Genomic DNA, 17,627 nt, shown 5'->3' on the forward strand with positions numbered 1-17,627 from the left:
CTTTTAAAAGTGTTCACTTATCAAATCTTTTGTGAGCTCCTGGATGCAGCTGTCTTATTCATGAAATGCAGTTCATTGTAGTGAAGTCTGTTTATTGTGACATTGCCATCTCTGTCTGACATCGGTGTAGCTATTATTAGCTTTAGCTGTAGCTATAACAGCGTTAGATAGAGCTTAACCATGATTGATTTCAAAACACTACCAACAATTCAAAACATGGCTGAAATGAAAAAAAGAAATCTATCTTTATCATGGGAAATTTCTCATACCCCTTGGTTTCAAGTGAGGTCCAGGTTTGTCCTCTATCAAGGGCTGTTTGCCTCTTCCCCTTAACCTCATGGGAAACTGGGACACTCTTTCACTAGACGTGAATGCACAAAACCAAGAGCTAAGGGACAGAATTAGGATTGGCCCATAATTAAGAGTTGACATTAAAGGCTGCAGCCTTTGGACAGTGGACATGTTTCAGGAGGGAATTTAGGATGATGGGCAGTGACTGTGAATTTAATGCTCAACAAAGTGGTTCAATACCCCCATGACTGAATTTGACTTGCTACAATCAATGATTCACCATAAAGCAAGAAATGTTCGGACAAAGTCTCCACAGTGTTACGTTACTTTGTATAGTTAAAGTCTGTAAAACAGAGTCAAACACCAGGACACCTGTTTGATGCTATAACTTAACACCTTGTGGTCTGTCCCCACATTAAGCTGGGTTAGGCTAAATGCAGAAAGAAAGAAAGAAAGAAAGAAAGAAAGAAAGAAAGAAAGAAAGAAAGAAAGAAAGAAAGAAAGAAAGAAAGAAAGAAAGAAAGAAAGAAAGAAATAATGAGGAAACAGTGTTGGTTTGTAGTTTGGTATTCATTGTTGTTAAAATGAAATCAGTGAACAAAACATGACCTACTCACTTTGATCATTTCAGTAGAGAAAGTTTCATTGGTCTCTGAAAAACAACTTAAATCCAGAGCAATAAAAAGGAGAACACAGCATAAAAAGCACAATACAGTACAAACTACATGCAGTGAGAAGATATGTAGAAAGAATAGTCTTTGTGATAGCGGCACATTAGCAAAGACAGTCAAGGATATAAAGTTTGAATTAAGGAATATATAAGGGTTGTCCAAACCTGTCTCATAAGGCCAACATTTGTTTTTGTTTTTTTAGATCAGGGCCAGCAGTTCTTACTGACACACAACCCTTAAGGTAACATCGGAATGCTATGTTTACTATTTCTCTGCATAAACATCAGCAAACTCTGCTTCTGACCTAATGTTCTCCATTAGGGGGCGATATGGGGGAAATATGTCAAGATGTTTTTATGTCACAATCAGGGTCTGAAGTTTTTCAAGATTTTTTTTTATATTCAGACCTGAAAACAACATTTTTAGACCCAAATATTTTTGATCCCACACCATAAACTATTTTTGTGAGCGAATTGATTTCTTTTCTCCTCCATTTTTTAACTTTAATCTGGTCTTGTGTCCTCTGATGTGTTCTTTAACTAGGCAGTAGATATGAGACCCTGCTGTACATTAAAATATTGTTCTTCAGGAGGCACAGGTTGTCTGAGCCCCACTGCACTGACTGGTGGTCTGTGCTCCATGGCACGGGCTCTTGTACCTACTGACTTTGCACTGTGCGCAAATATCTTAATATCTTTATAAATGAATTTTGACTGGACTATCGTGCTATTTAGGCCAATTTTGAAAATGTAAAAAGATATATTTATTTTTGACGCAGACGGCCAGTCCACACCACGTGGAGCATAGACAGCTGATCAATGCCACAAAGAGCACAGACAGGTGGTCCATGCTGTGAAGCACAGACAAACAGTCTGTGTCGCCCACGCCACTGTTGCATGTCTAGAAGTCAATGCAGGGTCTCATATGGACTGCGTCCCCTCCTCACTAACGGTTACAAAACGCGGTCACAGAAACTATGAGTTTAAGTTGTGCTTACTCAAACAGTAACAAAAGTTAAATCTACTCAGAAATCATCAGTTTTAACACTAAAAACACAGACATTTGAATGAACTAAACTTTCTAACAAATTGTAAATTATCATAGATTAGTCCAATTGAGTAATTGGAACTTTGGGGTTTATAGTGCAGACAGACTTTGGTTTGGTTTGTGACTCTGACAGAAAATGTAAATGTACACATGATTTAGAGCATGGTTCATTTCAGTGACATGATTAATACATTTGAAGATGAAAGCTGGGGGCCGTATGAAAATGGATCCTGACTTTGGGCGCTGGGTGATTCAGTAAGCAGTCTTAGGCAGTGAGATTTTTCTCTGTTCCTGATGGATAAGTCTTTTTGTGACATTGTTTTGCCTCTAACTACCTGCACCGTGGATGCACATTAGCGCGGAGGAAGGAACCCCTCTTTCTTGTCTTCATATCACTAATACTGCATGCAGTGTGATAGTCCAACCACAAACTGGTCAAAAAGTATCTTTGCAATCATGCATCAAGTTATCACTATAAAGTGATGAACATAAAGGACTGTGTGTGTGTGTGTGTGTGTGTGTGTGTGAGCTTTGGTGTAACGTCTGTATGATGATGCTCAGTGTGAGCTCTGTGTGGCTGCATATTTTAACACTCTCTTTCTCTCTTTCTCCCTCTCTCCCACGCAGGCCTACAGCACCATCCTGGTTGTCATGGTGATTCTGCTCAACATTGGAGTGGCGATTTTATTTATTCACTTTTTTATTTAAAGACAGCACCCCTCTCAGAGTCAGCCTATCTACACTCAAACAGCAGAAGAGTCTGACGACCAACATGCCCCTCCATGGTCCCTGCTGAGGAGCTGAGCGGCGCTCTGCCACCGTTTGGGCTGAAGGTAGCGCGCCCAGCCCTGACATCTGCTGAGCTCAATCACCTGGTGAGAAGTTGTTCAAGCGCAAAGCCCAAAGAAATGAATGAGAGATGATAAAGCAGTCCAGTTTACATGGCTAAAGGGGGGAAAAGATGATCTGAACTTCGACTTGGATGTGTTTCAGTTTTTGACATATAATGGACTTCAGGGGGCTGAAGTAGTCTGATTACCAGACCTGGCACTCCAGCAAGAAATCTGCTTCATCCGTCTGCAAACGAAACTGAAAAGACAACTTTTTAATGTTCGAAGAGGTGTCATCAGATTTGTAACTTATAATTTATTAATTACATGTACAATATGTTGATGGATAAATTCTTTATTTTGTTCCCCGTCTATTCTAACTCCTGTGTTTTGGCTCCTCAATCTGCCCTGGAAGTGTCACTGATTCCCAGAGGTGTGCATGTGGGCGTCTGTGTGTCAGGGGCTTTATCACACACACACACACACATACACATACAATCTGTCCCCACTTTTGAGTCAATCTTATCTCACTTTTCATCTCATTCTGGTAAATGTGTGTGTTAGTGTGTGTGTGTGTGCATGTGCGTGTGGTTAAAAAAGAGCATATATGTGTGAATTTTTGCATACATCAAGTATTAAGGCGAAAATGTATTTTGCTACTTATTCCAGCAGCAATATCATTGCAGCACTGTGTGTGAGTGTGTGTGTGTGTGTGTGTGTGTGTGTTCAAGTAGCCCAGTGGCTTGTCCCACTGTTTATAAACTATAGATCTCATAGATCTCAGTATGATACAGCCACAAGCTGCTTTTATTCCACGCTTTCCTAAAAGTTCTTCCCTCACAAGAGTCAGAGGACGGAGCTCTCTGAGTTGAATTTCAGTAAGACCGCCCCCTGGCTAAGTCCTGTGCTTGCTCTTTCATTTAAGGTGTTTTTCGACCAGAAGGTTCTGGAGCTATTAGTTCCTGGTAAATTCTCTGACACTGTAGGTCCCCAGAAACTGTTTGTTTGTCTGCATTTCTACCAAGGGCCCAAGACCTGGGTAGGGTATGTAAATCAGGCCCGTGACATTCGAGAACAAAACACAACAAAACAAATCTTGCACCACATTGTCAGACCAGTAGAGGGCAGGAAGACAATGACAACGACTGTTCTGAAAAAATTACACCATAGAAGGAGAAGACAGGCCGCTATCTTAATGTGCAACCCGGCAGTTAGCCTGATAGCATGGAGGAGATGCAGCCTGTGCTGGTTTTGACTGTGATTTATTTAACTACAAATGGGTTTGTTGATCCCTGAAAAGAGACAGGTGCTAAGGGCAAAGCTCATTCAGAAAAACTGAAACAGCTTTACCTGGTAAACACCAAACTGCTCCAGCGTCTAAAGCTTGAAGACACTACACTGGAGATAGACCCATGTTCTGGTTCAAACAGTAGACTTGTTGATTGAAGGCTTTTAATGGGATGCGTCCTGCTCAAGCAGGATTAGCTTATCACTAAATACTTTTCTGATGAGGAGATTATGACACATATATTGAACTAAAATAGGATGCCTTCCCAAGGACTTCTTCTGTGTTTAAACAGCTGTTGTAAACTGGATATCCACTGACACGTTCAGCTGAAGGTCTCCAGTTTACAGGGTTACTCTTTAAAGTGGAACACCAGGAGTTGACAGAGACACATTCACACTATCAGGCTCAAAGAAGACCATTGGTTAGGAGGTGCTAAACCAAGTTCATCACAGCTGGGGGTCAGGGGGAAATACAAACACTATGGCTTCTCCACCAATCAGAACATTCAGTTTACAGGCCCCACCCCAAAAGTTTCTGGACCTTTGGAAAGCACTACTACCCAGGCAGGGCAGCAGGTTTCGAGGGATAGATCCACCAGCCTAGGACTACATTTAGACCTTAACTCCTCTAACCAACATCCCCCTTCCCATTCTCTCTACTGTATGTGCTATTTTTCATATTTACTATTTTGAATTACTGGAAACCCATGCTAAGCTCTGTTTGTTCTTACTACCAACAGGACTGCAGCTGCACCAATAGGAAAAGTTCAGCTTAAGTAATTTGCACCTCCAGTCAAAAAAAAAACATAGTTCCTCAAAAAGTCTATAGGTCCTGTGAAAGTTCCTCTGGTCAAAAAGCACCTTATCAAAAGTATTAAAGGCTGCAATCACTGAGGCTGAGCCTGGATGTTAAACACCACAGATTTGGTTTTAAAAACTTCTCAACCATAAATCATTGTGACCCACACTTTCCTTTTTTAAAACTGGAGACAAGTATTCATTTTATTCTTGCAGATTTTATTTATACATTTATTTATTTATTTATTTATTGTTCAAGGATTTTTTTTCTGGGTTTATGAAAACCACTGGAGACTTTTTGTAAAGTGAAGTGGTGGTTCACTGGTTGAAAATGATTTTATTAAACAGATGCAAATGTGATGCACAAGTTCTACAAAAAGCAGCAAGGATCTTTGCCAGGATTTACCTTCACACTCCTCAGCCTCCATCACACCCTTCAACACCTTCACCAACAGACAGACGAAAGTACAGAACACTGCTCAAAATGTGTCTATTTTTATAGTCATGTGAGAAAAACAAATGTGTGTGCGTGTGTGTGTGTTTGTTTACTTGTGTGTGTATATGAGGGCTCATCAGAGTGGCTGAGAGTTTGTGTATTCCCCATCTCCACTTGATAAAATGCTATCACAGAGCCTGGTGTGATCAGTAACAGATTCCAGGGGACAGGGAGGCGAGCTGTCTCTTCTTTCAGACAGGGTTTCTCAAAATGTGGATTTGAAGTCAGTCCCAGCACTTCGTTTATCGCTAATGTTTACCAATTTATCGCAAGGGAACCATCTAATGTGCCTGCACCCCGAGAGGCAGTACAAGATATATTGATGCATTTATTTTAGTCCCAGATTGAAGCCCTGTTCTATGTCATCAGCCTGGTGATGATGCCCTGCACCTCCCCTTTTAGTCTGCAGCATGCTTCAGTATGCCAAGCTATCTCTATAGTTTGACTATTTTTCTTTTTCTTTCTTTCTTTCTTTCTTTCTTTCTTTCTTTCTTTCTTTCTTTCTTTCTTTCTTTCTTTCTTTCTTTCTGGGAATTACTCAGTTTTGTTTTTGAGTAATGTGGAGAAAAATGAAAGTGTTTGAAAGAAAAATGTTTTGTCTCTTGTCTTTTTTTTTGCCTATGGTTGCTTGATGCAGACAGAAAAAGAGAAAGAGGCCCTGGCCTGGTTGGAACAGAGGGGTATAGTTACTATAGCAACCTTAACCGACTCTCCTCCGTCAGCAAGTGGGCGGAGTCTGTGCATGGAGGAGCGCTTCCTTTGCGTCTGTTCTCATGAAAAAATGAGATTGAGGGGAAGAGGAGGAAAAGGAGTGGAGCAGAAAGGTAAAAGTGAAGACAAACAGTCGCTTTCTGATGTTCCTCATGTTGAGTCTACAGTCAAAATTATACTAATCTTGTTTTACCGCAGCAAAAAGGCAGGAATTAGGTCTGACAACTGATCCTTCTTGAGGTTTTACCATGGACATGTGGCGCCATCGTGCGGTCCTAAAGATGAACTACAATGAGATCAGCGTCAGGCTTCATTGCAGGGAAAGGAAATATTATTATGGTTCGCTCTTTTTTCCGTTGGTAAATGAAAGATATATGGAAAATAGTTTTGAAATTCAAAACAAAAAAGGCAAGTAGCCCTAAAACACTATATATATATATATATATATATATATATATATATATATATATATATATATATATATATATATATATATATATATATATATATATATATATATATATACATAGTGACAGCCTCATATCAAGTTATACTGTCACTACAACAGTATGTCCCAGGAACTGCTGAATCAGCTGTTTTAACCAAAATTCAAGAATTGAATCATTAACCAAGATTTTATGATGGGTAATGGAGTCAATATGATTAATTCTATATGGAAAGGTGGCATTTAAATTTTGATTCATTAAGGAAAGAATAAGTCCTCTAAGAAATTCACTTAAAATGATTTTGGTTAAGAAAACTATTTTATTGTTATTTTTTTACATTACTTTTTTTTAACTCTGTACTGTAGGGAACAAAAAAAACATGAAAAGCTAAACACAATTATTTTTATTCTGATGTAATTCTGTGTTTCTGTGGTGAAAACGTTTTGGGAGAGGAAATATAATTTGGAAAAGTTAGGAAATATATTGTAAACGCGTCTTTTACTTTATATGTGCCCCTTAGACCTGGTGCAACATGAACATGGGAAAAGTTTTCCCTAAATAAGATGAATTTCACTCAGATTTGACTTAATGAAACAGCTCAATAGAATGGTCCATATTTATCTGTTTCCAGCAGACGTCGTTCAGGACCAATCACGATTGAAGCTTTCGTCACAGACAGGACCCGCAGCCAATCAGAGGCGTCCTGTGAGTTGGGCTGATCTTCGCAGAGTTGGAGCAATCTTGTGGAAAGCTTTGTTTGACCCGATTATGTATCTATGGCAGATTACGGAGGGACCGTCTGACTTCATGTGCGGAAAAACTCCGTGAGTGACTCAGAGAAACGTCGTTGTTTACTTCGCGGTTTGATTTTAACTCGAGCTTCACAGTGACTAATGTCTCCGAAAATGTCTCAACGTTGACTTCATTGGCAGCATCAGCTGAAGCTTCGGACTTGTTCTGTGTTATCTCTAAAACTTCAACCGAGGCACCAGCGGCGAGTTTTACGCCCACGGCTCCCCTGTGGAAAACCATGAGGACGGAGGAAAATGGACTCTGTGCCGTGTGTAGCAGGAGGGGCAGCTCGTTACGGAAAGCCTCACTTTGTCTGAATGTGTCGGGTTGTTTTGGAAGCCTCCGTCAGTCTGCAGGAGCTGTGTCTTGTTCCTTCAGGGGGTAGCGGTCCGACCGGCGGAGAGGGACCCGGCGGAGGGACTCCTGGCTGCTGCGCTGCGTCCTGGACACCAACTAGTTCTCTCTAGTTCTCCTGCAAGATTGACACTCTGGATTGCCTTCTGTTGACTTCTCCCTGTGAGTGTAGCAGACTATGTGCAGAAAGATCAAATCAGAGTAGTCAGCATCAGTCATAATAAACAGAAATCAGAGTATAATCTGAACTTTTCGGCCACAGAAAGCAGCGGGGCGGCCTCTCTCTTTGATAAAAGCTGCTTTCAAGTGCCGCACAACTTTCATTGCACTTATCACATTCAGGTAAATGTGTGAGGATGGTGGAGGGCCGGACCTGTGTCCAGAGGGAGGGGGTGTACTGCTGGTTCTCCTACCTCACTTCAGCACAAAGAGTGGAGTTCCTGTGCGGCCTTCTGGACCTCTGCGTCCCCATCGAGCTCCGCTTCCTCGGCTCCTGCCTGGAGGACTTGGCCCGTAAGGACTACCACTCTCTTCGGGATGCAGAGATCAGAGCCAACAACCCCACTGACCTCTCCGGCCTCGCTAACATCACGGACGAGGTGGTGCGCAGTAAGCTGCTGGTGTCCCTCGCCCTGCTTGGCTCGGACAACAGGGACGCAGCAGGGGTCCTGTACCGGATCCTGACTCACATTGACGCCGTGATCAATAATTACGGCCTGTCACTGAACGACGGGAGGACCGATGAGCAGTTTCTGTTGTTGTTTACCATGGCCTCTCATCACCCAGCCTTCAGCTTTCACCAGAAGCAGGTGCTGAGGCAGCTGCTCAGCCAGATCCAGGACATCTTACAGGTGAGGAGGGTCACTCTGAAGCTCACACCTTTCACCTGACCTGCAGGGTCATCAGGAGCAGAGGGGACAGCTCTTACTGCACAGAAATCATTTGATTCAACTTAAAGCTTTAAGTGCCGCTCAAACTGTTTTAAATGTTAATAAAGTGCAGGTAGCTTGGGTTTCTTGGCAAATTGCTGCAACTCTATCAGGTGCTTTCAAAGCACAAGAATAGAGGGTTTGCTGTAGAAAACAATTGGGCGCTAATGATGGGCAGAGGCTAGGCTTTGGGATTGGAGCTGAACGATTTATCGAATTGAAACCAACATCACAATATGATAGAATGCAGTTTTCAAATTACAAAGGCTGCAATTTAAAAAAAATACTTTCATGTGCACAGCCCTGGAGGGAATACAGTAACTTGGACTGATTCTGTCTCAAGACTTGCAGAAGTCAATATGTTTGGTTTTTTTGGGCAAAACCACTGTGAGCTACAGGTATCCACAGTAGAATGAGAGTAGCTGGCAGAGCCTTACCCCTTATTTACTTTATTCTGTTTGTTACTCTCACTGACAACTGAAGGTCAGTAAAATTTCATAGTGTTCCTTTTTTTAATTAAGTGCAGGGAAGTGACAGTATCCTTTGTCGTGTTGGTCACACTATAGATTGACTTACTGCATCTGTTTAGTGATTAACACAGAAGATTAATGTCCCACCCCCCAAAAAATCTGATGCTAACCAACCACAATATTCATCCAAAAAAATGTGCAATTAGATTATTTTCCAAAACCATTCAACTAGGGCCGAACAATTTATCGTTTTCAGATCGAAATCGCAATTTTAGACAATGCAATTTTGAGATCGCCAAAGCAGCAATTTTTTGCAGCGCTCCTGACTGACTCAGGATCTGTTGTGTCAAGTATTATACACATTCTGTTTTACAAATTTGTAGACAATCGATATGTTAAAAGTGCTGGTAAGCAGGTCAACAACACAAAGCCTCTGTTTAGGAGTAGAAGTTGATGAAAACAGATAATTTATCATCACTATTGATGTTTAAAAAATTGTGAATTGTAATATCTGCCAGAAAAATTAGATCTTTTCCTTAAATCGTTCAGCCCTACATGTGAATATCCCAGAGCTTGATTTGAAGAAAATTGTGAATTGAATTGAAATCACAATATCTGCCAGAAAAATCGCAATTCAATCTTTTCTTAAAATCGTTCAATCCAATCCAATCCAATCCACTTTATTTATATAGCACATTTTTAAAAACATTTAAGTTCACCAAAGTGCTGCACAGTTAAAATAACATAAAAGAAATAAAATCAATTTACATAACACATAAAAACAAATAAGAGTCATAAACAGGGGTTAAGACCATAAAAGGCATAAAATCGTTCAGCCCTACATTCAACCCTACTTCAAATCCTCAATGAAATGGTCTGATGCTGAGATTAGACATTATGGTATTAACTAGACATGCACCGATTGAAGCTCTGACAGCCAGCCATTGTTGTTTTTTGCTCTGACACCTAAAACTAAGGACACTTTATTAGTTGTTAAAGTTAAAACATAAAGATGTTATTGTTTCAGAGGTATTGTTCAATGATTTTCAATAAAATAAGATTGGGACATTGAAGGTAAATGCTGTCAGTTATGAAAAATATAAATCTGTATTGGCCCAAATTGGTATCGGCAGGTCAGGTTTTTTAAAGATCGGTGAGCAGCCAGAAAATTGTGATTGGTGCACCCCTAGTATTAACAGTCAGGAAACCAACCAGAGACTGGAAACGTCTAATAAAAAGTGAGGATCACCTGCACTGAGAGTTGGAGCTGAAACCAGGTCAGAGGCTCTAAAAACTGAGGAATAAAAAGAGCAGAACTTAAAGATGATCAGAAGATGTTCTGGCTCATATCTAACATATTTTCAACTCCACACCCCCTGATTGAAAGACAAGTACTCAGGACTTTAAAGGGATAGTTCAGTTTTTTTGAAGTGGGGTTGTATGAGCTCTATGTAAGTACTAAGGACATTAGATACAGTAGAAAGGTGTCTCCTCTCCCTCAGGAAGACACAGACTGTAATCGATGGTGATGAGGAAATAGGCGCTAACAGGGACAGACCGTACCAAATTCAAAGGCTATTTTCTCTGCCTACAAGAACTAAAATCAAAAAGTAATACCACAGTTTAAGAGTACGCTACATAAAATATTTTTTTACTTACACATTTTATGATGGGGTGGTAGAACTGTTGGTGTTTTAAAAAATGATTTTAGAATATTTAACTTTACTAAATTAAAGTTTATACTCAAACAAGGGTTGGTACAGGTCAGTAAAATGTCTTCTTGTTATGGAAAAAGCAGAGATAGGTAAAATAAGAGATGTCAGAACTGTTAGTTCTTACTCCAGCTGTCCCTCTGATTTGGTACCTACCTGTTGATGTTTGCAGGTGAGCAGCAGAGGAGCAAGAGGAGCAGAGGCTCCAGCAGAAGGCTCATGTAACCACAAAGCTCCCATCTGTAACACTCAGCTTCATCCACCTGATCAAGAGCCTGCTTCCCTGCCTGTGGACACACTGTCCCCTACAGCCTCCTCCCCACCTGATGCCAGTGCTTCTTACCTGCCTTTACCCACCAGCCAAACCTGCCCCTCACTCTGCACCCGCTGGCGCAAGGTAAAAACAGATACAGTCAAAGTGTCATTTGTAGCCATATCACTCTCCTGTTTAGTTTTCTTTTGCTCTGACGTCCCTTTTCCTATTACTACAGAAGGCATCACAGAAATCCTGTTCTGCAGGCAAAAACATAGATCTCTATTCTCTCTTGGTCAGCTTACTCCTCACTGCCAACCAGTGTTGTATCATTCTAGGACTTTAAATCTGTGTGTTGTAAATGGATTCATGTTCTCCAACCTCACCACAAATAGAAACAGAATTTAGGAATAAGACATTATGGTGCTACCAATCTCTTTTTAAAGGGACAGTGCGGAAATGTCCGTTTGAAGTGGATTGCAGTGACATCTTTGACCAGCAACGCACAGTGTCATGTAGATGTGACTCTTAACAAGGTGTGTGTTTATTCTGAAAAATGGAGATCAGATCCGTAAGTATCTGTGGACTAACATGCAACATTAGCCATACCTGCCAACAGTTGACTTTGACAAAGTGTGAGATTGGCATTCTCCAAAATGCCTCAATATTTTCACCCTCCACACACACACACAGACAAACACACACACCCCTGGCTGTGTGCATTAACATCTTTTCCGTTGTTTTTTGTCCTCAGTGCTCTATACTGAAATCGACACATATCCTACACACTACTCATTGATGAGGCTTTCTGCAAAAGAGACTCTGATACCTAACCCAGGTTTGATGTTAATAGTTATTGAACCACTCTATACCACCACGAAAATAAAACCTAACTCTCTAACTAACTTTCAGATGAGTGCATCCCACAGCTCTCTCAGAAATCACACAACACACAGACGTTGGCTACTGAACTGAACTGACCATCGCATGTGATGCATTCACTGAGCCTTGTAATTCCCATGGACAAAATATCTCATCTTAACCATAACACATTCTCATTATTATGACAATGAAACAGCTGTTTCTGGTTCTGATGGCGCAAGAGCCGAACTCCCTCGGTTGCCCTGAAGGCTTGACTAACCAATTAAGGGTGTTGTTTGTGTCACTCCAAGCTGTAGCTCAACAGGAAGATAACAGAATAGATTTTTTTTTGTTTGTTTTGCTCAAAACAGGCACCTCAGGTCATGGCCAATGCATGACTGTTGGCAGCTATGCGTTAGCTCACCTGGTCATGTCCTGCTAGTGCTCACCTACCAAACATCTACCAAGACTGACTCTCAAGTTTGAACAGACCACTGCAGAATAACTGCTGACTGTGGTTTGGAATCAACATTAGCACAAACAGATTAACCTGTCCTTAAGCCTTTAGCTCCTGTGTTAGCCTGTAGCTCGTGCTCTATCACTCTCCTGTTTAGCTTTCTTCTGCTCTTCTGTCCTTTTTCTGTTTGACAGTTAGGCTCCAGAGTCCACCATCACTACAAAATTAATCACAGAAATTGTTTTTGTTGATAATCTCATTCTAAGTACTGGACCTAAAATAATCAGGCATTTATCTTGATGATTATACATTAGATTATGAACACACACGTGAGACTGTATTCAGGTTTACTTGTAAATTCCTCTACAGTTCTCTAACATTTGCTCTCCTCTGCTCTTCCTCCAGGGTTATTTGTGGATTAAAATGTGATACATGATAGAAAAAACGAACTTACGATGTAAAATGCCACACCGTTTGCTGTCAGCTCAGTCATCAACCATAAGATTTAAGCTAGCACCAGACACTGGTTTGACGTACCATATATGGGCTGACACAGGTTTTAGACTTTTTTGAGTTTACAGAGTCTCCTTTATTTTCTTTGTTTCTGCAAATCTTAAAGTGAGGCACATTTTTGTAAACTAAGTTTGTGTTTTGGATTTATTACAGTCCATTCATTTTGACCTGAATGAGGTGACTCACATGAACTGAGGAGGAGGCTGTTTCACAGGCTGTGTCATCTGTTACCATTTACTGAGTATTTACTGCTGATGTGGCTGATACATTTTAAAAATAAGAGCAGAAAGTAATTGACAGTAGTTGTAACAATACCAGAGAGATATTGAGATAAAACATTTCTCAGACCTGAATGATCTACAGCCTGATATATTTCTCAGTGGAGTCTGTGACAATAAGTTTTGCAATAGAGGCGGGATTTAATAAGCTGGTCTTTGTTTTGACACCCATGAAACTGCAGGGGGGAGCACTGCATGCTACCACCAGCACATTTTTTTTTAACAGAGTACTACTTGTTCCATAAAAGTTCTTTTGGGGCAATTTTATCTCAGCAGCAAGCAGCTATATGATTTACCATGTGTTTTGTAAATATCTGACTTTAGTAGTCTTGTGTCATTAGAATGAAGTTTAGTAAATTAATTAAATTTAAAGCGTAACCTAGTCCACTGCTAATACCAGATGAAAAACTACAAAAAATAAAATAATTCAGTTGAGTGTCTGTGAAAAATTTTTATACTGACTTTTTACATTCTTTAAGATTTAAATTGTCATTATTCTCATGTCAGTCTGATGATTTTAATTAAAGACAGAGAGAGGTTCACTTCTTCTCCAGGGCCTGCTCATTCAGTCTTTAAACAAATGGGACCATTAGTCTTGAAAGGGCTGTGAGGAGTTTCTAAGTGACCTTGAAAAAGTCTCCCCTCTAGATATATGCCTGATTGTAATCCACACATAAAAATGAGATTATTAGCACCAATACAGGTTATTTCAAAATGCTACTTCATTTCTTCTTCGTAGCTTCCAGATCAGGTTGAGCAACACTGGTTTGTCTCTATGACAACACCATGCTGGCTGACGAAGTTTAGTAGAGAGAAGGGAGATCTGCGTTTTTCTCTGCTAAAAAATGATTTCTTTGATTAATTCTGTAGTGATGGTGGACACTGGAGCCTAACTGTCAGACAGAAAAAGGACAGAAGAGCAGAAGAAAGATTAACAGGAGGGAGATACAGTACGAGCTAAAGGCTAACACAGGAGCTAAACTGTTTGTGCTAATGTTGATTCCAACCCACAGTCAGCAGTTATTCTGCAGTGGTCTGTTCAAACTTGAGAGTCTTTTAATAAAATGAAGAGTGAGGTTACGTTAGCTCTGATTGGTAGATGACTGGCAGGATATAACCAGGATTCACTAACGTTACACATTACAGACATGTCTTAGAGCACCGGGCTGCCAGCACTATGTATGGACAGCTACTAAACTACCACATCAACTGACAGTTTGCTTGTTGACACATTTCAAAAAGCGCTGGATAACAGCTCTGATAAATACCTTGCCTTGGCGCGTTGTATCCGGTAAAAAGTTGTCTTGAACAAACACACACCTGGTTAAAAGTCACATCTTCACAACAGTGTGCGTAAGACTCCAGGCCAGAAGGTGGCGAGGCAGTCTAAATTAAACAGATCGTACTCATAGCATCTTCAATGTATTGTTACAGAAAGATAAGGCAGAAGACGTCAAAATAAAATAATCAATATGAAAGCTGCTTTGAGGAACAAGCACTGCAGCAATGCTCCTGTAACTCAATGAATAACACTACAGGCAGTTGTTTGATAAACTCCAACATTTCACCACACACATCTTGGATGGACTGAGGCACATAAAAGAATAATAATAACAAAATATTTTACATGAAATAGGTTGTTAACTTTCCACAAAATTTAATTCAAAGGCACTGTGAGGACTTAAAAGTAGGGTATGCATGATTTTTAGAAAAATGAAATGTCAATTTTTACAGGAATAATCCTGATCAATTGTTTCCTACAGGCCTCTAAATGTGTGTGTTAGTGTCTGTGGCTGCCTCAACCCCCTCCTCTGTCTGTATGTTGGTGTTTCAGTTGTTTTGAGATGTTACTAGGCAGAGAGTAAGTGTGGTTACATCAACCAATCACAGAGCACCCAATGTGCAAGTGACTTTGCGCGTTGATGATCCTGAGTGGAAGCTAATCGGAGCAGCTACAATAGTGTACGTAGCACGGAGGAAGACAACCAAAGTGAAAAGAAACATTAAACTGATAAAGCTTTTTGAGGGGGAATGAGGGGAAAGTTTGGCTCAACTTTCGCTCGCTTTCAGGCTCTTGGGGAGCAGCAGGAGCAGCAGCGTCACGAGTTAGTATGTGTCAAATACTCGGGATTAGCTTGTTAGCTAACATGCCACATCAGGTGCTCGGCTCTCTCTTCCATGCAGAAACGCGATGCTGCAGGTGGTTGCTGCGAGTGTATTTACGTAGTATTGGTCCGAGGCTGTGGGTGTGTGCTGCCGCTGGCACTGAGCCAAGGAGGAGGAGCTCAATTTCAATGTCGTTTACTGACAAGTAACGGAAATTTGTGCAGACTTTTAAGACCTTTAAGCATTTTAAAGATCTGCCCATCCAATATGTCATAGGAAATCTTCATGTGATGATCTCACTGTTTCTGTTAGCCTTGTAAAAATCTATTTCTCCATTATATGAATATGAAGATGTTTAAAAATCTGCACACATTAAGTTAACACCCAATGTTGTTACTTTATTTCTATAATAAAATGTGTGACTGCTGAATACCCCCTCTTTTAGGATGTACAGAAACACACAGTAATGTGTAAAAGGTGTGTGTGCTGTAATGTTAGGTCTTGATGTTATGTGTGTACTGATAAAACAAACAGTTTAACTCATGGTCACCTATCAAAGGCTGCCATGCTGACAGGAAGGTGACAGGAAGAGCCTCAGTCTCTGGAGCTGCAGCTTTTGCCTGTTGGAATAAAAGTCCTGGGATCGTGGCAGGAGGGAGAGGAAGGGAATTTCCCAGTGATTCAGTGTGGTTCGTTTTGCCTGTGTTACAGTAACATCTGGGATCTATCTGTAGACTGCTGCAGAGGAATTCTTTAGAGTGCATTTGTAAATGGATCTGAAGAAGAAACATTCATTTTTTCAGGCCTGCATAACAATGTTCTTGCTTTATCTTTATTTTTGTCGTCTTATGACGTGTGACGTGTGCTGCTGACCTCTTGGCAAGCTTACTCTTGTGACAGAAATCCAGATCTCAGAGGGTCTTTTATCCAGTTAGATAAAGGTTAAATAGAATTATCCTTCTTGTCTTTCTCTTCTTCTGCCATATGCAGAATGTTTTGATTCATGACAGACAGCTTCTGCTGTCCTGTGTGAAACGTGCTGAAAAGAAGGCAGCATGTGTTACACAACATATCTTCAGTGGAGAACTGTACTGTGTTGTTCACGATGCAGATTTTTATACTGTGCTGATGGTACACTGTAAATACAGGGAGAAAGAAGACGGATGGAAACATAGAGTTAGACTCATCACATCAGGTTTGTTTCTCTGTTCCATCCTGTCACACAGATGTAAACAAACACTTGTGTACACACACACACACACACACACACACACACACACACACACACACACACACACACACACACACACACACACACACACACACACACACACACACACACTCACACACACACACACACACACACACAGAGTCCAGCACTCTGTTTTAAATCCGTTTGAGTAGCAGTGGAGGGAAAGTACCCAGACAGGAGCGTTTGTATTTAGTGTTTTGTTGCCCTTGGCTCCTGTTTAGTGCAGGTCAGCACATTTCTCTATGCTGAAATCAACCCGCTGCTGTGTGTGTGTGTGTGTGTGTGTGTGTGTGTGTGTGTGTGTGTGTGTGTGTGTGTGTGTGTAGTGTAGTGTAGTGTAGTGTACGTAAGTGCATGTGTGTGTCTCCAGGAAGTTATAAATGCTCTCTCCCTCTCAGCTACTCCCCCTCCTGCTCTCAGTTATTTCTCTTTCTCTCATCTTGTTTCTCTCATTCTTTCCAAGTTATCTCTCTTTCTCATTTCTTTCACAATCTCTCTCTCTCTCATTTCTCTTTCTCTCTCCTTCAGTTTTTTTTTTTATTTTGCTCTCTCTGTCACTCCCTCTCTCCTCATTCTATCCCTTTTTCATTTCTCTCACACCTTCTCCCATTTGTCTCTTTTCCTCCTTTCTATTCAGGTTCTCTCACTTTCTTATTTCTTCTCATTTTATCTTTCTCTTTCTCTTTTCTCCCTCGCTGTCTCAGATCTTTCTCTCCTTTCAGTTCCTCCCCTCCCTTTTCAGTTCCCTCTGTCCGTCTCTTTCTATCTCAGATCAGTTTTGCACTCAGCTGCATCTTTTAGCGAGAGACCACAACACATTCATCGCTGACGTCACAGCTTTTTTCAGGACTATTCCTATTATTATCCAACTCATCAAGCGGTAACACAAACTGCAGAGTAGGGCTGCAACTGACGATTATTTGAGTAATGGATTACTCTGATTATTATATTTACGATTAATAAATCAGGAAAAAGATGAGAATGCATCATAGTAGAATTCGCAAAACCGAACGTGTTGTTATTTTAGTGGATGACTATAGTTTGCTTAATGATAATAATGATAATATATATAT

The 17,627-nt window shown here is 40.6% G+C and overlaps 2 protein-coding genes across 3 annotated transcripts in view; both read left to right on the forward strand.

The window, feature by feature from the left end:
• jph3b (junctophilin 3b) overlaps positions 1 to 4,207 on the forward strand; it is a 43,280-nt gene extending 39,073 nt beyond the window's left edge. Inside the window, exon 6 of the mRNA XM_074678323.1 lies at positions 2,637 to 4,207. Within this exon, the coding sequence (XP_074534424.1) occupies positions 2,637 to 2,717 (81 nt within the window). The 3' untranslated portion in view covers positions 2,718 to 4,207. The remainder of the gene's footprint in view (positions 1 to 2,636) is intronic.
• A 3,407-nt stretch (positions 4,208 to 7,614) lies between these two features.
• Positions 7,615 to 17,627, forward strand: part of zcchc14 (zinc finger, CCHC domain containing 14) — a 53,308-nt gene continuing 43,295 nt past the window's right edge. For both annotated transcript variants that reach the window (XM_074678576.1, XM_074678578.1), the window contains exons 1-2: positions 7,615 to 8,574; positions 11,007 to 11,231. In XM_074678576.1, coding sequence (XP_074534677.1) covers positions 8,080 to 8,574; positions 11,007 to 11,231 — 720 coding nt within the window. In that variant the 5' untranslated portion in view covers positions 7,615 to 8,079. The remainder of the gene's footprint in view (positions 8,575 to 11,006; positions 11,232 to 17,627) is intronic.

This window comes from Halichoeres trimaculatus, unplaced genomic scaffold, assembly GCF_033239565.1.
Source record: "Halichoeres trimaculatus isolate MK-OKI-2021-1 unplaced genomic scaffold, fHalTri1.1 fHalTri1_scaffold_10, whole genome shotgun sequence".
Classification (NCBI taxonomy): Eukaryota; Metazoa; Chordata; class Actinopteri; order Labriformes; family Labridae; genus Halichoeres; species Halichoeres trimaculatus.